Genomic DNA, 25,567 nt, shown 5'->3' with positions numbered 1-25,567 from the left:
TGGCCCCCAAAAATATAGCTGCAAGCAGCAATGAGGGGGCCAAGCAGATTAGGCCGGAGTAGCCATGGCGACAAGATAGAACTCAGCAGACATCCGCGATCAACACTTTCAACTAGTGTCACATCAAAACATAACTGATTTTGTAGGGCTGAAACAGGGCTGAGAATTGCCACCGCCTCCGCCAGCCAGCCCCCCACCTAATCACCCCTGCCCGTCCCACCCCGTCCTGCCCCGCCCCGCCCTTGCACGCACGCATTAGAATGAACTGGATGGAACATGTTTTCATCAGTTTCACATCAAAAAATAAAGGATCGATGAAACACATCAGCAACTACAGATCAAAATCCAATATTGCAAATTGCAGCAACCTCTACAGGTCAAAGGTCACCAAATGTTTTGTGCGTCCTCCTAATGGGGTCATGAATCTATGTAGTAAGTTTGGTTATGATACATGGCAGGGTTGCTGAGATATGAGCTCACTTCCTGTTTGGTGGCTTCGCCATCATTTTTGATTGGCTGTTACGGGAAAATGCTTTTGTCAATTGTTCCAGAAAGCAATATATTGATAGGATATGGTCTGAAGATGGTCTGTGCCAATTTTGGTGAAGATCAGATGAAATTTGTGACCTGTGAAAACTTTTTGATGTTTTTGATTAAATCCAATATGGCGGCCAAATCAATTATGATGACATCACAAGTTGGCCTGGGTTGGCCTAAGGACGTCCAACAGTATTACCTGAAACCACTAGTGCATTTTAATTCTAAGCACAACAGCAGCTACAGGCCAAAAGTCATGTTTCTTAATTACAGCGCCCCCTAGAGGTCAAAGGTCACCAGATTTCTTGAGTGTCCCCCTGATTGGGTCCTGAGTCCATGCACCCAGTTTGGCTTTGATACATGCAGTGTTGCTGAGATATGAGCTCACTTCCTGTTTGGCGGCTTCGCCGCAAATTTCGATTGGCTGTTACAGCCAAATGCTTCTGTCAATTGTTCCAGAAAGCAACGCACTGATAAGGCATGGTCTGAAGATGGTCTCTGCCAATTTTGGTGAGGATCCGCTGAAATTTGTGACCTCCGAAAACTTGTACGTGTTTTTGATTAAATCCAATATGGCGGCCGAATAAATTATGATGATATCACAAGTTGGCTTGGGTCGGCCTAAGGACCTTCAACAGTAGTACCAGACATCACTAGTGCATTTTAATTCTAAGCACAACTGCTGCTACAGGCCAAAAGGCATGTTTCTTAATTACAGCGCCCCCTAGAGGTCAAAGGTCACCAGATTTCTTGAGCGTCCCCCTGATTGGGTCCTGAGTCCATGGACTAAGTTTGGTTATGATAGATGAATGGGTTGCTGAGATATGAGCTCACTTCCTGTTTGGCGGCTTCGCCGGAAATTTCGATTGGATATTACGGGTGAACGGTTTAAGTTCCGAAGACAAAACACCACAACTTTTGTGAGGCTTGGTCTGAAGATCATGTGTGTCAAGTTTGGTGACGATCGGACAAAATTTGTGACCTGTGAAAAATTAGTTTCACTTTCACTAAAATCCAAAATGGCGGAAAATCCATCATGGCGGAAAATGACGTCATAGGGTGCGTTGAACTCGGCTTGGTCCAAGGATTCCAACGATACCTCATTTTTGACAATCGGCCATACGGGTCAAAAGTTATGTGCGTGAACGCACGTCCAACTTTGGCCTGTTGGTGGCGCTAGAGCGCTCGGGGTGCGGACTTGAAACTTGGTGAAATTAATCATGGGGCACTGCCTAACTAGTGTGCCAAATTTCACAACTTTTCACCAGATGGTTCTATGGGCTGCCATAGACTTCAATGGCAGAGGAAAGATGTGTAATAATAATAATAATAGGAAAAGATAGAAACACAATGGGTGCCTTCGCAGCTTCGCTGCTTGGCCCCCAACTAACAAACACAATGGTTGCCTCGCAGCTTCGCTGCTTGGCCCCCAATTAAGGGCCCTATTTTAATGGTCTAAAACGGAAGTGTCTTTGCGCAAAACGCAATTCACTTTGTGGGCGGATCTCGGGCGCTGATGCTATTTTACCGGCGGGATGTTTGACTGTTGAGCCCGACGCAAATCTAAAATGGGGTTGTCTGAAGTAGCTACATTAATCATGGGTGTGGTTTGGGCGTAACGTGCAATAAAGCAATCAGAGCGTCATCTCACATTCCCTTTAACAACAGGCACGCTTGTTCCATAGCTGATTGCTATTATGGTGGCGTATTTGCCAGGCGCAGCCAGGAGCGTTCACAGCGCTATAATCACTGTTCAGTTGGGAACAGTTAGCTATTGATTTTTCATCTTGACAAAATGTAATACAGAATTGTCACAAAGACATACTTTCCGATGTTTTGGGATCATTCTCACTGAATCACGAGGTTATGAATGCATGGTGATATATTTGCAATGTACAATGTAATCTAACATTACCTCTCTATATGCATATCTTCTGTCAGTTAATCTCTTCTCTCCCGTGCTGCCGCTGGGGCATTTGGGTTAAATGACATCGGCATGCAGTTCAACATCACGTCTCCTTAAGTCCTCTAACATTTCCTAATTTATGTCATCAACACATCAGTGATTCGTGAAAATGTGTAGGCTACGCTAGATTTATGCCTATTTTTTCACATGGACACCACACTGATTTCCCTCGAGTGGTAATATTTTTCTTTGAAATTATGTATGGTTTACAGAAATAGGAACTACATTGTATATATGAGAGGAGCTAAGTGTGCGTTGCGCAGCACAGGCGGCCAAGCAAGGGCTTCGTTTAAGTTGACCTAACTTTCAACTCTGCACAGTATCCCATTAACTGCGTGACAGTAGACTATTTACAATATTTTCTGTAAAGCAGAGTTTGTAAACACGTTATCATCAACTTAATTCACGCACAACATTTATTCGAGCAGGAGAGAGAATAACAATGAATGGATGCAGCAACTACAGAAATTGTAACCATACTTGCTGCTTTCTTGTACTATCTGTTGCTGGTTAACAGCACATGAAAAGCTGATTTAAGCTAATTCACTAACTCAAGACTTCAAGGCCATCATGGATATAAAACATTTTTTGAAAATAACGAAAGGATGGAGGGAACATAGCAAAGCTTGGAGTTATTTCAGATGGGCTACAACAAGATAGGCAAAATTATGGTGCTTAAAACCTTACACAACGGTAAATTGGAACAAAACTAAAAGTAACTTTAGCCTTTATAGGGCTGTAAAGTTGTCCAGATTAATAGGTCGTAATTAGGCGTTGTTGTAAAGATATTGCATGTAGATGTTGTACTATATAGGCTACTAAATATTTAGGTCACCAATGCACGAACAAAACCGGGAAATGGACAAATATTATCAAGGCTTTGAATGTTTCCGTCTGTGCACGGGGGTGTCTGTAGATTGGTGTGCAACGCATTCATTCATGCAGGCCTGTGGTCATGCATGCGCTATTAAAATAGCATCTGCATTTTCGCCACAGACTTTAGACCAGGGAGTTCCTGGTCTGTGGCGGAATTGTTTTCTGAAACTGCAAAATATCAACAGTGAACGTTTGCGCCGGAACACGCCCCGTCTTTTCGCTATACCGACCCCGTGGGCGCAATCGAATTCCCTAATTTACAGGCATGTACCTGTGGAGGGAAAATTCCAATATGCGCTGACTGCAAAATAGGAAAGACAAACGCGCGAGTATACAAAGTCAATTGCGCCGGGACGGAAGATAGAGCCCTAAGAATGTTTATTGACTTGAAAAATACACTAATTTTTGCAAACTCCCTTCATTCAACCCTTGAAGACATCGCGGTCTGGTGCGCTATGTAGATCGTTTCTCGTACCATTTAATTTCTCAGAATGTAGGTCTACTAGGCCTACAATAACGTCATCACCAAATACATCTTTTATTTTTAGTTGATCAACCACAAAGAGTAGCATAGGCCTACTGTGCACAGTGCACTGATGACTGTAGCAGCCCAAGGTTGTTGTAGATGAGAGGCAACCCCTTGTTTCAGATAGCCTGGACAACATGTTACCTGGGTGTTGCCTACGTTATTAATTAATGGTAGGCTACAATAGTTAATTGATTTGCGTAACATATTAGTTGGCTCAAAGAGTAAGTAATCAGGATGGAGAGAGTCACGCGTGTGTTGCTTTTGCGGGATCGAATCCAGTTTAATGCTAGTTTTCAAAACATATATTTTTTTACATGTCTTTTGTCCGAGTGGCTGTAATGTAGCCGAGTGCTCATGGCGTATGAAAAGCGACTTCAAACCGCCTAAAACAACTTGTTTGTGAATGTCTGACAACTGCTGCAGCGCATGCACGCGCAAGGAAACCAGTAGGTGGAGAAACCAGAAGGCACACAACACCGGAGAGCACGATTCATTGGCGCTTGCATGTTCGGCCGTATGTCTACGAGCGCACCTGCCTACCATCAGGCTACTCAGCTACTAGAGAAAGAATTTCCTCCTGTTTGTATGTTCACTCCAAGTTGGCCAACCATAACTTACCAACTCTGCACCGTAGACCCTAAACTGGCTATTTATATTTTTCTGTGAAATAAGCAAATGTATTTGTTCAACTTTATGAAGCAGAATGCACTAGGCTACTTGGAACGTAACACATTTGACAAAGGACAGATGTATGTTGCTAGTGACAAAATATTAACTTTCAGTGTTTTACGATGTCTTTGTCATGGGGAAGTGTTTTCCCCCATGCATTTATTCTAGGCTACTGTCAGTGACTGCCGCGAGAGAAGCGGGTTCTTTGTTTCGTTCATTTCAGTGACTGACGCGAGAAAAGCAGGGTCTGTGTTGTGTTGCGTTGCGTTAATTTATTTTCATTGGGCATGCCCTGCCGTAACGTCCACAGCTCTTCAGTTCCGACAAAGCCAAAATTACTCCTTTTGAAACAATAACTGCCGCTTGACAGGGGGGATCCCAAGCAGCTTTCAGCCATAGGCTAAGGCTACTTTGAGAACATTTCCTAATTCACCCAACACTAATATTCAAAATGTTGAAAACTATTTCGGCATAGCCTATAAGCAGTTTAATTAAATGTAATGTTAGTTGTAAACAAACGGGCTACTTGGTGAGGCTTGGCCTCACAGATGCGCTCGTGCCTTAGATGGCAAGAAAAATATTCACGATATAGCCTAGGCTAGGCCTATTAACTGACCACCGATTCACGTTGGCTGGGGGGCAGGGGGGCTATCAGACATTTGTGCCCAGTTAATCCGGCCCTGCCCCAGCGTCGGCGTCAAGGGCGGGCCATAGGGGGCCAGGCCCGTCCAAACAGGCCAGTGTGCCCCCCCAACTGAGTTTTCTCCCTCACATAAAAAAATCTAAATATTATTATGCATGATTGAAATTAAATCCATATTGAACACTGATGTTACTACTCAAAATGAAACATGACATGTGTCAACTATGCTACTGTTGAAACTGCGTGATGCAAACTGCGCTATGAAAAGGGATTCTGCACACTCGGACACCGTTGCAATGAGTGCCACCGATATATTTACCACGACTCCTGCAACGCCAAATGAGCATAAATCTCGATCAGTAGGGTTTTTAGACACTGCTGCATAAGAAATCCAGTAAAAGGTCTCAAGATAGATCTGGGAATATAGGCCTAATGGAAAATACAAGGTTTTTCGTATGACCGCAGGATGACCCAAGCTGAATGCATGATCTGTTAATCTAAATTGTAGAAACCATGAAGGGCCAAACTGACATGTCGCATTTCCTATATTTTCCGATATTGTCCAGTGCTAATGATAAACTCGAACAACGGAGATAGTGCTTTGGATCATGTAGGCTAGGCCTACTTTAAGAATCGCCCTTTAGTGACCGCAACACAGCACGGACCTGCTTTATCCAGAGGGAGACATTTTTGGAAGCAGTGACAAAAAGCCTATCATGGACCTGGCTGGGAAATGCAATGGTGGAGTCGGCATTCATAGGCTATAGTACTTCTCCAAACTCAAAAACAGTAGACTTAAAAGTGGCAATAAAAGTGCAACACAAAGAGCAGCACAAAATACTAAAAGTCATGCCAAGTGTCCTGTTTGCTCTTAAACTTTCCATCACAGTTGGTGCATTTACCACTTCGTAAATGTGTTAGAATTTGTTCTGTAGGCTACTTTAAAGAAAATTTTGAGGGATCACATAGCCTATGTGCAATGTTGTGATATTATCAGTATGTGTAATTTGCTTTTGAGCAGGATCTTACAAGAACATTTCGAAATTAATGGAAAGACACAGTGAAACCTATAGCCTAGGCTTGTTAGTGGTGAGTCTGTTATAGCCTATTTACTTGTATCGTAGCCTATGCAACGCTATTCTATTAAAATTCTATTATTCTAAATGTTGTGTGCTAGTTTATTCAACGGCTATGACCGCTATGTTCTTGCACTATTTCCCCCCTTGATCATATTGATTCAGTTATCCAAAAGGCTTGAAGGATGCTCTTTATTATATGGCAAAATAACGAATAAAAGTGAGGTGAGGTGCCCCCCCTGTCAGTGCTCATAGCCCCCCCACCAGTTGCTCTCTGGCGCCGACGCTGCCCTGCCCCCAACAAATAACACCTTCCCACCAGCTGTGACAGCTTAAAAGAAGTCGAGATGACTCCTAACTCACAGACCTATTCACAAACCGGTTTTGTGGCATTTCATCTGTTTTGAAATCCTATGCGGCTACAGGAGCTTGCAATCGTGAGGAAGCAATTTTGCATTGTAGGCATAACTAACATGCAATCACGCCACCAACAACAACCAAAACTAGGCTACTCATCAGGGGCGTAGCCAGGATTATTTTATAGGGGGGGCCAGCTGGGTCCAGACTTTTTATTGGGGTGGCACTTGGGAATCAAAACTACAATATGAAAACTACTCAAAAAGTTTTGAAGATTAGGATACCCTGTTTTAATAATGGCAATAAATTGTGTAAAGCCAACACTGATACACAGGTCCATTCACAGACAACCTGAACAGTTTGTTGTCCACTCCAACTCCAAAAAGTACATTATGATAATGCACCTTACTTAATCAGTCATATTCAAATGATGTTAACTCAAAGAACAATAATAAATACTACAAATATGGTATGCAGATATTTAATCTTATACTGATGGCAAAACTATATTTCTTTCTGTTATCCACTCCAAGTACTTGGCTGTAAGTAACATGGCTCTGAATTAAGACATTAACCCTTAGAACCCTAGACTGTTTTAAGGGCTTTTTCACTACCTTTAGTTAGAAGCATTTATCCTGGTCATTGTAAGTGCCATACACAAACAAGAACAATGAGCCATGAACAAAGTGAAGGAAAAAAGGTGTTTCTTTGTCGAATAAATTGGGATGCAATGTGATCTTGAATTGGATGCCATGTAGGAATTTGCTAGGATCTCAAAACCGGATTATGAACATGCTATCCCATAGAGAAACACATTATAGAGTTGGATTATGAACATGCTTTGCCACCACAACAACACACAAAAACGTGGGGTAAGTAAGTCGAGCTATATGAAGTTATTATTTTGATGTCACTTCGTCTGTTTTATAACCCAGAAGGATGTACTTGGTATCAAATGATAGCTCTGTGTCTCCTCTTTCATCTGACATGCGTATTTCGTTAGATATTTCGTTAGATGTCCGAGTCACGCATAATGTTTGAAAACCACTGGCTCGTAATCACAATAATTTAACACACGACAGTTGGATACTTCATCATGTTCCCATGCCTACATTTTGGTGAGTAGGCCTAGCATAGAGATCGTTAAAACAATAAAGTAGCCTATGGCTCTCCGTTTGGGACATCGAAAACTTATATTTTTAATAGGGTAGACTACCGTACAGTGGCATATCTATCCGATCACGGGTTCGTGAGTAGGGCCTAATTCAAACGAGAGTAATGGCTGTGCAGCGTTGGTTTTTGTACATGATGTTATTTTGCAGTCACGTTGTCTGTTTTTATAGCCCAGAAGGATTGATATACTTGGTAGCCTACCAATGGATAGTCCTGTGCCTTCTCTTTCTTCTGATATGCCATATCTATGCGATCACGGGTTCGCGAGTAGCCTAATTCAAACGAGAGTGTGGGTGCGCAGGTGAACTAAATATGATGCAATTTGATTTAATTTCATGATTTTTTGTATTTTCATACTTGATCGCACAGACAAGTGTTTAGTCTCGTTGGAAAGCCCCACTTCTGCTCTGTCACGCAGTTAAGGTTTCATCTCGTTGCAATTACCTGAGCAATGTAAAGAACTCAGGCAACGCAGCAGCCTGCCTCTGCCTGACCAGCTATGGCAAGGACCACACGCAGTCAGCAAATTATGTTTTTATAAAGTAGCCTAGGCTAGACACTATTAGCCTACTTTTATTGGAGCCATCCGGAGATATGCGCCTAATATGCTTGCATTTCACCCGAATATTATCAAAATATTTTTGTAACAGCGTTACCGCGGGCATCCGCTTATTTTTGATCAGCCTCACACATCAATGTCAGAGCCTACCTAACAAGAACAGCCCAACGCAGCTCACTTTGCTATGATTCGTGTCACATTTTAACATTTTATTAACATTAATGTTCCAAGTCATCATCAACTCACCTGTTGTCACTGAGGTTAAGTAAGTAGTAGTCTACTGTCAAGTGTTTTTAACAGATGACTTGAATTGTCCCCTGCGGCTGCTGCACTAGGCCTACTCACGATTTGATTAGAACCGTAGGCTACACTTCCTTTCAAAGTACCGTTGAAAACGGCAGCAATCTTTTTTTTTTACTTTTCACTGAACGGAGCTGGGGGGACCAGCAGGGTGGCCAAGCTTTGACCAGTGGTGGCCGTGGCCCCCCCTGGCCACCACGTAGCTCCGCCCCTGCTACTCATTGTCAACATGTAAATTAAATGTAACATTATTGTGAATCAAATTAAAATGTTCTCTTTTGCAAACGTAGGCATAGGCATAGTAACAGATTAGGCTAATTTAATAATGTTACAAAGATACTACATCAATCCATATGTTTCATTAGGCTACTAGGCTATTTGTTTTGCCTTACTCTTGATTCATTTAGGCTAGGCCTTTTTATTCAGTTATTTATCATCTTCCGGCCTTGTGTAGCGCACGCATTCTCAGACCTGTCACCTGCCACTCATCGTAAGGGAGGTGTTTGGAATCATTCCCGCGTTACAATCATCAGCCAATCAAGGTGGTCACTTCAGTCAAGCTCGTGCATGAGTAATAACGTCATCCATAGCAACGAAGACTCACTCACTCTTAGTCAAAGATTCTAGAGCGCTCAGCTCCAGAATCTGTTCAGGAGTTGTCATTTTTCCTTACTAAGAGTAGCCTAGCCTAGGCTAGGTCTGAAAGGCTTTGTGAATAACTTAATAAGAGAAACTCCTAGCTAAAATCTTTTATTGCTATTTAGGAGTAGCCTACTCCTAGTGGTAAGATAAAAGGCTTTGTGAATATGGCCCCTGGTGTCTAACCCAATGTTGACCACCTCACACATTTCTCTAGATTTTGCAACGACCTTACATGACACAATGCCATAAAATGCCAGTTTTTAGGACACAGAATAATGTTTGTAATGATCCCAGTTAGGCCTACGTTCAACAGTAACATAAGTGTAATGAGCTATTCATTGTCGAAGGTGCATGGTGAAGTGAAATTCTTACTTTGGAAAACAAACATTTGCCGATATCATTGGATAGGGGATAGGCCTAGGCCTACTTGTTTATTTTTTACGTAGCCTACAATGGCCAGTTCAGACAAAGCCGAAATTACTAATTTTGAAACATTTGTATGGTTATATTGCTTGACTTAAATCCCAGAGAGTAGGCTACCACACCCCACAGTGATGGGCCTAGCTAGCGGTCTTACGCGTTCAGTGTGGGGTAGGCTATAAACAAGCTGAGAATTTAGCGGTGTCACGTCTGCCTGTCACAGACGTGGGGAGCTGAAGCTTGGGATACAGTTACAGTAACAGTATTTTATTTTACTTCTTATGGAATATTTCACTTTTATAAAGGCTTTGTTTGAATGCTGTTGGAACAAATAGTAGTTGATTATAAAGGCAACTTTCTGTTGCAATATTCTGTGTGTTCTGGACTGCAGGGAGCCTAACTTGTTAAGCCAGTGGTTCTCAAACTTTTTCTTTCATTCCCCACTTTGATCAAGGGGGCATTGACTGATGATAGTGGAGATAACGTGTTATCCCGAGGCCTTTGCAAGGCAGCATCTCCGACGGTAGTCTACCCTATTAAAAATATACGTTTTCGATGTCCCAAACAGAGAGCCATAGGCTACTTATTGTTTTAACGATCTCTATGCTAGGCCTACTCACCAAAATGTAGGCATGGGAACATGATGAAGTATCCAACTGTCGTGTGTTAAATTATTGTGATTACGAGCCAGTGGTTTTCAAACATTATGCGTGACTCGGACATCTAACGAAATGCAACAGACTCATATCGTCTTTGCGCGTCTGCAGAAGTTAGCCAAATATGAATGTAATTCTGCGGCATAAAGCAGATGTATTTGTTTATTGTACAGAAAAATAAAAATGACATGTCAAGCAGTCAATTGAATACATTTTGTTATTGAATTCGTAGGCTGGGATTACTCTCGGCAACAATTATGTTTAATGGTAGATCCTGGGGCGGCAGGCAGATCGATGTACAGTGGCAGAGCGACGCACAGTGGCTGAAAGTGGTACTAAAGCTTCCCGCAGCTTCACGCCTCGTAATGCGCAAATGAAGTGGTCATTTGAAAGCGATGCCCACTGTACACTTGGCCAAGAAACCTGATTTACGATTTACGAGAAAGGAGTTGCAGCGGTGAACCGGCTCAGAAAAGCTGGTTCATGTTTTTATTTCTAGCAGATTAGGCTATTGCACTTTTGGCTGGACTGACAAAAAAAAAATTAAACAAACTCTAGCTTAACCAATATGCACCGGTAAAACAAGGAATTACCGGTAATCTTAAAATACTTTTTAAATCTTTGAACGGCACAGCTCGCTCTGACATTTTGACACGCTTACTGCTTACACCCGAGTCAGATCCCGTAGATCTTTAAGTAAAGGTCTCCTAACAATACCCAGAATAAACTCTAATTCAGCTCATGGGGCTTTCAGTCATTATGCCCCCACTCTCTGGAATTCCCTACCTCCTGAACTAAGGTCTGCTCTAACACTGTAATCTTTTAAAAACAGACTCAAAACAAATTCTTGCATGCTTTTGGTATGTATTTCTATTGTAGGGTATTTTATATTGTTTGTTTTGTATCCCCCTTTATATATATATATATATTTTTTTTATCTTAGGTATTATTTATTTGACATATATTTACATATCTACTTGTTTTTATATATTTTGTAATTGTTTAAACACCCTCTTCTCCTTTATCTTATTGTATCTTCTTTGTCTGGTCATGTCATATGCTTGCTGTGTAATTCTATTTCTCCTTTGAAGTACATTGAGTCTCTGTCACATGTAATGTGCTATACAAATAATAATAAGAAAATTGAACTGATAAGTGTTACACAGACCACTCTAAAAGTAATCTTTGTGACAATTCAACTGTATATGAATGTCCCCAGAATTTCAACTTAAAGCAGAAATGTGGGACATTCATCCTTTCCTGCAAACAGCAACTATTCAGTTCATACAGCATGAACTTGCTTACCTGCCCAGCAGCAAAATTATGGGATAAATGGTGACGATGGAGAAGCCAAAGAGTAGCCTCGCAATGATCATTGTGATATCATTTCCTGGATAGGACATCAGAATATCTGAGGCCACAACCCGTCCAAATGTCAGGAAACCAAACACACCTAGACAAGGGGAGAAATTAACTCACCAATAAGTTCAACTAATTTTTCTTTGAACTCTTCCTGTAGACAATAATATGTTTATTTACCATGGCAGCAATAAACAGGAAATCCCAAATGACAAACTTCCACTTGCTACAGGTTTGCAAACATTTGCTAACATTTGCCACTCAAGTCAAAGTGGTTGCAACGTCTGTACCACATTAGTCAAGTCAAGTCAAGTCGGCTTTATTGTCAATTTCTTTACATGCACTGGTCATACAAAGAATTGAAATTTCGTTTCTTACTTTCCCATGCAGACATAGACATACTTTAAATACAGACATAGACATACTTTAGACATAGACATAGCCATAGACAATAAAAAATAAAAATATACAGACATACCACATACAGACATTAAAGTGCGAGACTGAAATATAGAACATATATCAAAATATAGAAATATAGAACATATATCAAAAAAATAGAGGTAGTTGTGTTGTATATTTACATAGTCCTAGCGTAACCTTCTGACAGAGTAGTAGTAGCAGCAGCATTGTGGCAGAGTGATAAATAACATTGATAACATTAGCCACACTCTGTATAGCACCATGAGACATGTGCAATATTTTGGCGCTCTATAAGTGATATTAAATTGAATTGAAATTATTAATTTAATTTACTCCAGTATAGTATGTAATTTATACAGTAGTGTCACTCCAAACATTTAAATGGTCAAACCCAATGACATTTCTCAATGTTTTAATCAGCTTTGTGTTGCCTATGTTTCAGAGCTAAAAAGTAGAAATGTTTAGAATGCATTTTTTATATAAAAAAAAAAAAAACTTAGCACCCCTGAAAATAGGTTTTTGAAAAGTAAATGTTTAAAAAAAAAAGATTCATGACATGTTGACAGTTCTTGAATTACTGGTGTTGAGGTTGCGCGGAATGTAAGTATTTATGTTCAGTTTTGGATCAATGTGAAATAGAAATCGCTACCTTAGAATAATAAGGTTCTATCTGACATTTTTGTCAAAATGGAGTTATTTACATATTTTTATTCTTTGAAAGTTTCTTAAGTTCAGATGAAGTGTTTCTTAAAGTTCTGTACATATTTGGACTTTATATCAAAAAGAACTTGTTCAATTTACCATGTAACTCTATGGAATTCTAAAACTTTGAAGCTCAATGTCTCAGAACTACTCAAAACGCAGATAGAACCTTATTATTCTAGGGTAGCTAAATGTTAATACATGCCAGATCACATGAATGTGGCTGACAGGGTTTAACAATCCAGAGAGTTGATGAAGAATTTAAAGGCTAAAAGTAGCTCCTAACTGGTAAATTTAGGGGAAACTCCTACAAATACTGGGCGTGTCACTCGTAACTTTAGGACTTCTCATTTTTTTGACTAAGAGTAATTACACAAAGCATTTTAGACCTAAAAGTAGCACCTAAGTCTGGGACAGCTTAAAAGTCGAGAGGACTCCTAACTCACTAAGACCTATTCATAAACAGCTTTTTGTGGCATTTTATGTTGCGATGTTTTGAAATGTGTATGCGGCAAAAGGAGCTTCCAATCGCGAGGGAACAATTTTGCAATTTCGCTGATCACCTCACACATTTCTCTAGATTTTGCAACGAACTTACATGACACAATGCCATAAAATATGCCAGTTTTAGGACACAGAATAATGTTTGTAATGATACCAGTTAGGCCTACGTTTAACAGTAACAAGTGTAACAAGCTATTCATTGTCGAAGGTGCATGGTGAAGTGAAATTCTTACTTTGGAAAACAAACATTTGCCGATATCATCAGAATATTGCAACAGATTCTGTGTGTTCTGGACTGCAGGTAACTTGTTAAGCCAGTGGTTCTCAAACTTTTATTTCATTCCCCACTTTGATCAAGGGGAATGACTGATGATAGTTATAACGTGTTATCCCGAGGCCTTTGCAAGTCAGCATCTCCGACGGTAGTCTACCCTATTAAAAATATAAGTATTCGAGGAGAGCCATACTTTATTGTTTTTAACGATATCTATGCTACTCACAAAAATGTAGGCATGGGGACATGATGAAGTAGGCTATCCAACTGTCGTGTGTTAAATTATTGTGATTACGAGCCAGTGGTTTTCAAACATTATGCGTGACTCGGACATCTAACTAAATGCAGCAGGCTCATATCGTCCTCGCATTCGCAAAATGAGGACCAGTGTTTTGTCAAATTGCAAATAGCTATTTGTTTTAATGAATTTTTATGATAGTATGAAGTACTTTTTGTATAGGCTACTATCTTAATCTTGGAATATGGGGAGGGAAGTGGCGCGTCTGCAGAAGTCAGCCAAATATGAATGTAATTATGCGGCATAAAGCAGATCTATTTGTTTATTCTACAGAAAAATAAAAATGACATGTCAAGCAGTCAAGAAGTAGGGCAAATTAATGTAGGTCATAGTTGTCTAGCCTGTTAAAAACGTTGCTAGATAGTATTAAATCGCCAACAACATTGTTTTGCAGAAGCTACAGATTAATTCAGTTATTTCAGTTATTTCTCTACTGTCTCAATTATCACACAAGATACTGTTTTGATTTGCGTAGTTGCGTTACCCCTAACACTGACAATAACGTAGACAGCAAATTAAGATATTTTTTCGTTTTGTGGAGCGGCACCGGTAGGCTATCAAAAGCAGATTTCGATTTTCGCTACCACCGTGTAGCCTTAAGCCATACCCAAGTAGCCTTAATCGAGGTAATGTTTAATTATGCATGATTTATTTTGTTATTGAATTCGTAGGCTGGGATTCATCTCGGTAACAATTATGTTTAAAGGTAGCCTCCTGCTTTTTCAGAAGGGGCGGCAGTCAGGCTACTGACAGAGCGATGTACAGTGGCAGAGCGACGCACAGTGGCTGAAAGTGGTACTAAAGCTTCACGCAGCTTCACGCCTCGTAATGCGCGACTGAAGTGGCCATTTGAAAGCGATGCCCACTGTATATCCTCTGTCAAATAAAGTTGCATTTCCAGCCCTGACCAAAAACAGTCAGGAATTATTTATGCGAAAGTAGGACGTGCTTAATATGTTTCTTTCTCCCTCCTGGTCGGGACAAATGAAATGGCATGAGAAAGAATGAAACATATAGTTTGTCCCGTATTTTGTTTGCCAAATTTGACAACAGTTAGTTTACATTTCGAATCATAGCCTACTTCTTTCTCTTTGTAGCCATGGTGGTAGGCATTTAGAAAAAAGAATAACGTTTGTAAACCCTTTTGTTTTGTTGCCAGCATAAAAACAAGTATACAGAAGGCTTACCATCGTCCTATCCTTGTCATACACTATTTTGTCTAATGCACAAGTTTGATAGCCTGGGTTTTCCCATGCTGCCTTACGTGTGCAATTTTATTCACGCTGCTAGGCAGCCTGGATTCTATGGACTTCATTTTCACCTCAACCAAGACGATGACGACACACCGAAGCCGTTATGCTGCTTTGAGCTACGTACAGACGCGTTTGATAGACATTCGTAGCTCCTAATGAGCTCTGGGCATTCGTAAACCACGTTTCAAATACGAGAAAATGAATGTCTAGTTCCCAGACTGACGTCTGACGTTAGCCAGGCTACAAGTTTGAAACAAATGGGATGAATTGAACGATGTCGGAGTATAGCATATTTGGACATAGCATAGGCATAGTTTATATCGAAAAAAGTTTAAACAATTTGGAACTCTAGCTTTCACCACCGCAGTCTTTATTAATGCCATCTAATCATAACGTTAGCGTGCGCAATCTGCACAATAGAACTGGCTTAAACAGGCAATATAGCGGGTTTTAGGAGATTAAATGCAAATGCACCAAAATGCACCAAAACTAAAAAACAGACGAGGCATCTATTTGAGACCGCCCTTTATTTATCCAAACATGTAGCAACACCAGGCATGTAAAAAGAGACAGGCGTCTAATCGGGACTCGGCTTTTAGTCAGGGGGCCAATTCTGAAAAGGCCCTCCGTTAAGACTTTTGCGGACATGTTTTGGTACAAGCTGTCACCCTATTTTTTTAGGTAGAAGACACCCATAGGTAAGATATTAGGGTGGTTGTCAAGCTGAATTTCTTTTTGTGTGACTTGTACAAGCAATTTCAGGCCAATTTTTTGGTTTCCTGCTCAACACGACATGCCAGCAATAATGTTGAATATCTCAACAACCACAAGGACCATATACATAAAAAAGGTATCAAATGAAAGCTAACACTCATGGGCTGTCTGAAAAAGTGTCAGAATTGACATTTATTGTACAGTGTAAGAGATAACAGAACTAGAACATAAAAAAACAATCTCCGCCTAAAGAGAACCAGTTTTCAAAGTGAATATCAGCTTGGAAACATAACATAGTATCCCAAAACCTCTATCAATCAGTACCCCTATCTATGGGAATGAGTCAAGCCAAGTTTAAAGCTTGTAGGGAGAGACAGTGCAATACTGCACAAGTTATAATTCTTTAATGTCAAGGCGGAAATGTAGAACTGTAGATGGTGGTCTATGGTGCTATTTTACTTAATTAATGTACCAGGTTGTAAGACAAATTATATTTAATTAACATATCACTATAGTTATTAATTCCATCCTAACATTACTGCTCTCTCACTTCTTTAGGGTTAGGGGTAAGTAACTAGTTAGTAGTAATAACTATATAATAGTCGTATGGCAAAGGTATGTTTTTCCCCATCCAAGCAGTGACTCTCAGGTAGGCAGCCAACAGAAGGCACCCAGGGACCATGTCCATGTGCTCAGTCTGAGTCCTGGTCAGGGACACAAAAGAAGAGTTTACTGTTTTGATAATGAATACCTTCCCAATACAAAACATGCATGCATGCCTCCAAGGGCATAATATAAATCTAATCTACAAAACAGGAAAAACAATGTCATGCCAAATAATCTGAAACAATAGAGTTGCTAGCCTAGAAATCTAGACGCACCCTAGCTAGAAGATGGATCTTGCTGTTGGCGAACAGCTTGACACGAGTTAAGCTTTTTTTAAGTTGTCAAAAATTTGAACTAGCCAACTAGCTCCGCTGGTGGGAAAACGCATGGGACGCATTGTAGCGCTGTCCTATTGCGTGCAGAGGGAATTTGAAAGACAACCAATTATCCCGCCCCTCGGACTGAGCACTGCGAATGGTGAGTACCCAGACCCTACATTTTAATGTGGGTCTGGCTCGTCAGGCTATATAGTTGCATATAATGTGGCAAAACTCAATAATAATGATGCGAGTACCTGAGTATTCTTGCACCGAGCTGCACAGGCACATCCACATGTACCACTACAAAATATTCCACTTTTTTGACATTGCCTGGTACTGCACTGACTTCCACTTTCCTTGCATCCACATATCGTCAGCTCCAAGCACCTGGCCTGTACAGGTTCTTTGGTTAAAAGCTGGGGGACAAGCATTCCATCCTTCATGTGCCAACCACAACTGGTTGGTAAGGGCAACTGTGGATGGGTCACTTGTGACTGTTTCCAAACCTTTGTTTGATAGTGGGCCCTCATTAGGTGCAGAGACAAGGCATCCTGAGTTGGTGGTAAAGTATCCAAATTGGCTTTTACTGGATCATACAGTTTGTAGTTTGTCGACCAGTAGACATGGCCGAAGTGCCCTTGAGCAAGGCACCTAACCCTTCACTGCTCCCTGAGCGCCGCTGTTGTTGCAGGCAGCTCACTGCGCCGGGATTAGTGTGTGGTTCACCTCACTGTGTGTTCACTGTGTGCTGAGTATGTTTCACTAATTCACGGATTGGGATAAATGCAGAGACCAAATTTCCCTCACGGGATCAAAAGAGTATATATACATATACTTATAGAATAGCCAAAGTTGTCGAGAAGATGGCACAACCTCATGATGCCACAACCAAAGGGTATGAGAGGCTCATCATTCAGTGCAATGACACAGATGTACTGTTGTTGCAGCTTGTGTTTGCAACCTGCTGAGCCCAGAAATTTGGATGAAAGCAGGAACTGCCAAGAAACCACGCTACATTAAAGTGCATGATATTAAAATGTCAAATGAGATTCTGGATGGTCTGTTGGCATTTCATGCCATCACTGGATGTGACACTACCAGTCAGGTCACTGGAATATGAAAAAGGATGGCGTGGAAAGTGTTCCAGCAGTGCCCTCATCTTCTCCACAACTTTGGTGAGGATGAAGTACCAAGTCCAGCTATTCTATCCTCAGCAGAACAGTTTGTCTGCAAACTGTATGATCCAAAAACGACCAGCACTTCAATCCATGATATTCGCTGTGCCCTGTTTTTGAAAGTGAAAGCCAATGTGGATACTTTACCACCAAATCAGTGGAAACAGTCACCAGTGACCCATCCACAGTTGCCCTTACCAACCAGTTGTGATTGGCACATGAAGGATGGAATGCTTGTCCCCCAGCTTTTAACCAAAGAACCTGTACAGGCCAGGTGCTTGGAGCTGAGGCCATCCTTAAAAATATTTTCGTTTGCCGTAACCCGACCGACCCTGTCAATTTAGAACCGACCCAAATATTTATTTTTTTCCCCTTTTAGTCCGACCGACTTGCTGGTTGTAAACTTGCGTTAATACCGACCGATTGTTTTTTTACTCTAAACAACCAATACAAATGCAATAAAATAATATTTCTTTTAGTAGGCCCAAGTATTGTGAATATAAATTGCCTACATGCAAACGTGGCTCACTTTAAAAAAAAACCTGTGGCGTCGTCTTTACACCATTGGTTTTACGCATGTCACACTATGGCCTGGTGCTTCATCTGATAATTTGCTGCGCAGTTGATCAAGAAACCGCGGATCAACGAAAAAAGAAAACAAACGTTTCTGCTATCGATGTCATTAAACATGGAGCCCTACAATTAAGTGGTGGTATGAGCATTCATTCAATGCGCGTATGCGCGAGAGAAACTGAAACTAAACGATAACGTTGGTATCAAAGCTCCGCTTCAACCTGTTGGAAGGCTATTTATTTATTTAACGAAACTTAATAGAACGACGTTGTTTTTTGGAACTTCCTTAGAAACAGAGCAGAGACTGTATAATACACTGTATAGCATTGAGTATTGTATAGTCAAATTTCAATATAACGTGGCCAAGAGCTATTGTAGCCTTCTTTCTGGGTACATGTAGATGAGCCCTATGACCCCAAAGTCTGCCATGACCTGGCCTCAGGTCAAAGAAGTTTGAGAAAGGCTGGTCTATATAACCTGCATCAGAATGAGGTTTGCAATGGTGCGCCTGAAGGCACAGGTTGAAGACCCAGTCAGTTACGTCATGATATGCACATTTGTGTAAATTCATTCCTACGTAATCACCATGACCAAAATTGTACTTTTTTTTTTTACTTTGAATCTTGAAAAAAAATATATTGACCTACCTACCGACCCATTTTTTTTTTTTTTTGGCTGTTACTGCAAACAAAAATATTTTTAAGGATGGCCTGACGATATGTGGATGCAAGGAAAGTGGAAGTCAGTGCAGTACCAGGCAGTGTAGATGTCAAAAAAGTGGAATACTTTGTAGTGGTACATGTGGATGTGCCTGTGCAGCTCAGTGCAAGAATACTCAGGTACTCGCATCATTATTATTGAGTTTTGCCACATTACATGCAACTACATTGTTTCAGATTATTTGGCATGATATTGTTTTTCTTGTTTTGTAGATTAGATTTATATTATGCCCTTGGATGCATGCATGCATGTTTTGTATCGGGAAGGTATTCATTCTCCAAACGGTAAACTCTTCTTTTGTGTCCCTGACTAGGACTCAGATTGAGCACATGGACATGGTCCCTGGGTGCCTTCTGTTGGCTGCCTTCCTGAGTGTCACTGCTTGGAAGGGGAAAAACATACCTTTGCCATACAACTATTAGTTATTACATTACATTACATTTGGCTGACACATTTTTAAACAAAGCAACTAACAACATGGTTAACAGTTTAAGCTTTATAAAGCAATTCTCTCAACACTTATAGGACCATTTTAAAAAGTACAATAATAGTACAATAAGAATAAGTGCATCAGTGAGTGCTGTTTTTTAAACAATCGAGAGTCAGTTCTAGTCAGGTAAGTGCTAGGATCAGCAAGACTAGTTATTACTACTAACTAGTTACTAACCCCTTACCCTAAAGAAGTGAGAGAGCAGTTATGTTAGGATGGAATTAATAACTATAGTGATATGTCAATTAAATATAATTTGTGTTACAACCTGGTACATTAATGAAGTCAAATAGCACCATAGACTACCATCTACAGTTCTACATTGCTGCCTTGACATTAAAGAATTACAACTTGTGCAGCATTGCACTGTCTCTCCCTACAAGCTTTAAACTTGGCTTGACTTAAACTTGGCATTCCCATAGATAGGGGTACTGATTGATAGAGGTTTTGGGATACTACGTCATGTTTCCAAGCTGATATTCACTTTGAAAACTGGTTCTCTTTAGGTGAAGATTGTTTTTTTCATGTTCTAGTTCTGTTCTCTTACACTGTAACAATACATGTTCATTCTGACACTTCTGCAGACAGCCCATGAGTGTTGTGATACCATTTCTATGTATATGGTCCTTGTGGTTGTGGAGATATTCAACATTTAGTGTTGGTATGTCATGTTGAGCAGGAAACCAACAAATTGACCTGAAATTGCTTAAAGTCATACACACAAAAAAAGAAAATCAGCTTGACAACCACCCTAATGATCATGCTTGCACATAAATTGGATTATATTGCATATTTGCCCAAAATTACAGTAGGTAACATGGAAGAAAATGAAAGCACTTTGGGGAAAAAAATCCGCTTTTACCACTTATAAGAATATGGTGTTAAAATGGACAAAAAAACATTTTCTAAGCTGACAACCTGGCTAGAACACATGTTAAGGGGTTAAATATTAATACTGGATAGGTTGTAGTCTTGTACCAAAAAGTGTCCGACAGAGTTTTAATATCAGTTGACTATTTTATTTGAAGTTTTATGGTAATCAGGGTTGGGTAGTAATGGATTACGGATTACATGTAATCTGGATTACGTAATCAGATTACAAAAATCAAGTAACTATATTCAGCCCAGATTATGATAAAAACATGTGTAATCAGATTATAGTTACATTCATGTCATGATGTCAAGTCAATGTTATGTCATGTCAAGATACAGATACAAGATTGTGTAGTGTACATGTGTCTATTGTATTGTGTAGTATTCATATGTCTATGAATTGTTGTATTTTGTTTGTAACTTCATTCTTGTTTGCAAATAAAAAAGATTATAGTTACATTGTTGGGGATTAATTGATGACATTTTGCAAACAATGCTTTTTAAACAAAGTTTTTATGATAGTCTAACCAATGTTTTAATTTGACAAGCAGTAATATCGCCAAGTACGCATCTGAATTAAAGACCATGGAAAATAAGAATGTGTATGTCTTGTGCAACTTGTGTAAAAAGTAATCCTAAAGTAATCATATTATGTTACATGTTTTGGGTAATCCAATTGATTATGTTATTGATTACAAAAATTACCATGCAATCTGTAGTCAATAATGGATTACATTTCAAAGTAATCTGACCCAACACTGCAAGTAATGAGGGCATGTTAGTCATGTATTGTGCTGGCAGTACATTCATTTTGTGAATTGTAAATTAGGGAATGAAAGGTAACAGGTTACATAAAACCTACAACTGCTTGTTTCATAATTAAAGCTTTGCACTATGGGAAATACATGGGAAACATATTGTTTAAACTTGTTTGACTTACCAGTTAGGGAATAGATGAGGAGGCAAAAGAGCATAGAAACCACAGAAATAAATATCCAATGAGACAGCTTCTTATTCTCCATGCTACTGTAGATGGCAATACAGGCTTCGTGACACTGAAACAAAATGATACACCTATTCAATGCTAACCACTCTAGTGCACTAATCTGGCTTTGTAAGGGTTCTTTAGATTCTTAGGGTTCTATAATTGGTAGCAAAGAAACATTTTCCAAAAAAGGTTTTATATAGAACCATGTGATAACAAGGAAAAAAGGCCTACTGTATTTGGCTGGCTATATTTGAATCAAATTAACTGTTAGCCAATGTTAGATTTCAATTTACCTTTGAAACCATTAACCAAACAGAAGGATAACCCTGGACATACCACTTTGCATCAGGACTTCAGTGTGGAATGACTCAAATTAACCATTTGTATCATTTGAGGACTACATATCTACAATTGAAAAAATTGAATTAACTCATGTAACAAAATCTTTACAGTGCAGTTATAATTTTCTTGGTGTCTCACATGTAAGTTTGGGTACAGATGAACGTCGCCCCAATGGTAGTCTTGGTATAATGCCGTGATTCTTGTGCTTGCCACAGCAATTTGGTGAGTTAACTTTTTTTAGTGTTTTCTTGCTAACAGAAATAATGTTAGCTAGCGAGTAACAGCTAACTTTCCCCCTCAATATTGGAGGATAGTTAAAGTTAAGTTAGCTTTGCAGTGTTTCCCATACATTGACTAATCTGTGGCGGGGCGCCACGAAATAAAAATCGGCCGCCACAGATGAATATTCTATGTTTAATTTAATTTATAAGGTCAAATCCTTGCATTGCCATTGAGCTGCGCTTTTTACGCACGCAGCCATTCCTTGCCCCGCCCCACTCTCTCTCGTAGCCCGCTGCCACTCCTCTGCATGTGCATTTAACAAAATACTCACGATTGTTGAAGGATTGTTGTTGCCACATAGAAGCATGGCATAGAAGACGTCTGGCTAAATTGCTATTAAATCTGCTTAGCATCATGACCATGCTGCGCAAATTTGTTCAAAACTGCTGCATTGAAGTGAACTCTGCTAAGGTCTTATCACAACATAGTAGGCTACATTGAAGAGACTAAACTAAGTTAAGTTATGAAATCAAGCAGTATCTCAAAGCTAACGTTAGAATCAAGGCCGTAGTCATGATGTCAACATTGGAGGGGACCAAATCTGTGGTGGGGTCTGAGGGCCATGTAAAACATATTATTAAAAATCACAAATAAGTTGTTACAACGTTTTTTCCAACTTGTGTGCCGTCGCCACATTTGATTCCTACGTTTTGCCTGCATGGATGCGCGATCGAGTGCGCATCTAAATAATATGCAAAATGTAACAACAACCATTTCTAAGAGGCCTATAAACAGGGTAATTCCTGGCATTAGTACTAGCATATGAATACATTATTTATGTTGTAAGACATGTGAAAGAAATGAATGACACATGCTTGCACAAATTCATCATTTAAAATAAAACGTTTCACTTTCGCTATCATTGCGAGAATAGGTTACAATATGGAAAATGTTTCAAAGTTCCCTTTGAGTCTGATCGGCTCCAAAAATGTATGGGATTTCCTTAGCCTGTGCTACACCTTTCCAACAAGTTTTGCGAGAATTGTGAGCTTTTGCGATATTGTTGCCAGCCCTACCTCACCGCAGTAGGGTCAGAGAGGGTTAAAGCGGAGTACAGTAATCAAGGATCTTTGGTAGGGTGCAGCAAATGGAAGCTTTTGATAGCGCACGCCACTAACGAAAAACTAGGGTGACCAGATGTGCTCTTTTTCCAGGACATGTCCTCTTTGAGACCTTACAAATCGTCCAGAATTTTGTTATTCTAGAGCCTCAAACGTGTTTACAGCGAAATTGCATTGCGTTTTTCTCTGTCGTTCACAAATAAGTTGAGGCAGTGTTTTCTCTTATGTCCTCTTTTTCACAAACTAAAAAGAGGACACAATCAGGTCACCCTAGAAAAACGGAAAACCACCAGGTCAAACCACTCAGGGGTGTAGGCTACTCTGGAACCATCACTAGGTCACTAATTTGTGCGTTATTTATGTTTGATTACATTTCAGATGGTGGTGGTTGTTGGTTTCCTGTAGAGTTTTTTTTTCTTTATTTATTTTTCTATGTATATTGGGGGGGACATTTTGGTCATATTTGAATATTGGGGGGGATACGTCCCCCTCAATGTCTATGGTGACTACGGCCCTGGTTAGAATACTGTTTGGATGTCGAATTTAGCATGCTTAGCTACAGCTGCCTGTCAATTTCGTTGAAGGGCTCATTTTATTGACTTTGACACTGAATGTTAAAAAATCCCGATGTAAATGGAAAAGTGTTTTCCAAAATTCAAAAGTGCTTGTCCCAAGGAGAAGTACGAACCTTTATTTTAACTATGTAGAAAACGTTATGAATTGCATCCACACATCAGCAGCCTTTCAACTGTGTTACAATTGCAAGGGTTCCCTCAAATTGTAACACAGTAAAAGAGGGTTAAAACAAGTGTCTGCTAATGTTAGTGAATTATATTCGCTTGGAAGGTCCTGCTAAGTTTGCTAATGTTATTGATGTCTTTCTTGCTTACAGTACTAAATGTGAAAGTGATTCAGTTCCAATCAATCAAGTGATTCAGTTTCAATTCAAGTCCAAGTAGCTAGCTATTTTGCAAGATGCAAGATGTTTGGATGATTATCATGTCTGACTTCAACAATAAAGACTCCCTGTATGCGGTTTGCTTGCATAGAAAGATTCCACGGATTTTGCAACAACATGCCAACAAACACGGCTATGCAGTAGCTAATCAAAACAACATAAAAAGGATGTGCAATAAACTGACACTTGGAATAGTCCAGGCTACTTTGGACTTGAGACCTTGAATAAACAAACAACAATTTGCAAGGTCCCAAAATGAAACAAGCGATAGACTAATGGTCCCAAATTTAAATATGTTTCAGAAAGACACCAGCTACAGACGAGTGGCAGAGAGAGCGACAGGTCACTTATGCTACCAAAGACTGAAATTCAAATTATGTAATAGGCTTATTAATAAACATATAGCCTAATTCAAAACAGCTGTTAGGCTTATGCCATTTTGATCTATAAAAAATGTCACATGCAACCATGCCTACATTCTGAAGATTTATTATAGGCTAATGTATTACAATATAACAGTCAGTAGTCATTATTGAATGCTTGATGTTTTTGAATGATCGATTGTAAAATCGATTTTCTATGTCTAAAGACGTTTCCATTTTCAACGCCAAATATAGGCCAATCCACGGACAACTAACAGGCATTAGGACAAATGTAAAGAGGGCGCTTGAAGACGCACAAGCCAGCAATATTTCTGATGATTTATTGGCGTGAAGGTTCGTGCACAATGACAAACAGGGGCATATTGCACAAAACTATCTTGGTTATCCTGGCTTAATTTATCCGTGATGCAGTTGCACAAAAGCGGGATAGGGGGCAGCAGGATATGTTATGGTATAAGTTACCAAGGCGATTTATTCTATTCCAGGATCTATTTAATCTCGTCCCTTATCTCAGTCAGCAGTCACCACAAAAGGAAACCAATAGTTATTCCACTGCCCACTACACATTGTTATCACATATACCTAGACCCACTGTCATTATTTAAACTTTTGTGAGCATAAATTAACTTTTACATACTCGCCATTCCCGACCTGTCATGCGACAATGTGACGTCACGGGAGTGCCTAACCATTTCGCGCGTGGTGGTCGCGGCACTAGTTGCAATGTTCTCCTAAACAGAGGTGTTACTGTTGTGAAAAGGCTATCGCTACCTACTTCACACTGTAGAAGAAGCAATGAAGCCGCTCTAGTTGCCATGGTGAATCAGTGAATCTGTGATCGGTGGCGGGGTCTATTTGAGGGAGCC

The 25,567-nt window shown here is 40.0% G+C and overlaps 1 protein-coding gene across 1 annotated transcript in view; it reads right to left on the bottom strand.

Moving 5' to 3' along the window:
• slc38a8b (solute carrier family 38 member 8b) overlaps nt 1-25,567 on the bottom strand; it is a 123,030-nt gene that overhangs the window by 38,905 nt on the left and 58,558 nt on the right. The window contains exons 6-7 of the mRNA XM_076287935.1: nt 21,628-21,742; nt 11,709-11,856 (exon numbers count right to left, since the gene is read on the bottom strand). Coding sequence (XP_076144050.1) covers nt 11,709-11,856; nt 21,628-21,742 — 263 coding nt within the window. The remainder of the gene's footprint in view (nt 1-11,708; nt 11,857-21,627; nt 21,743-25,567) is intronic.

This window comes from Alosa pseudoharengus, unplaced genomic scaffold (genome assembly GCF_046254945.1).
Source record: "Alosa pseudoharengus isolate Yale_2024_CS ecotype anadromous, Long Island Sound unplaced genomic scaffold, YU_APseudo_1.1 YU_APseudo_1.1_scf_16, whole genome shotgun sequence".
NCBI lineage: Eukaryota > Metazoa > Chordata > Actinopteri > Clupeiformes > Clupeidae > Alosa > Alosa pseudoharengus.
This window is presented reverse-complemented; position numbering and strand designations above follow the sequence as displayed.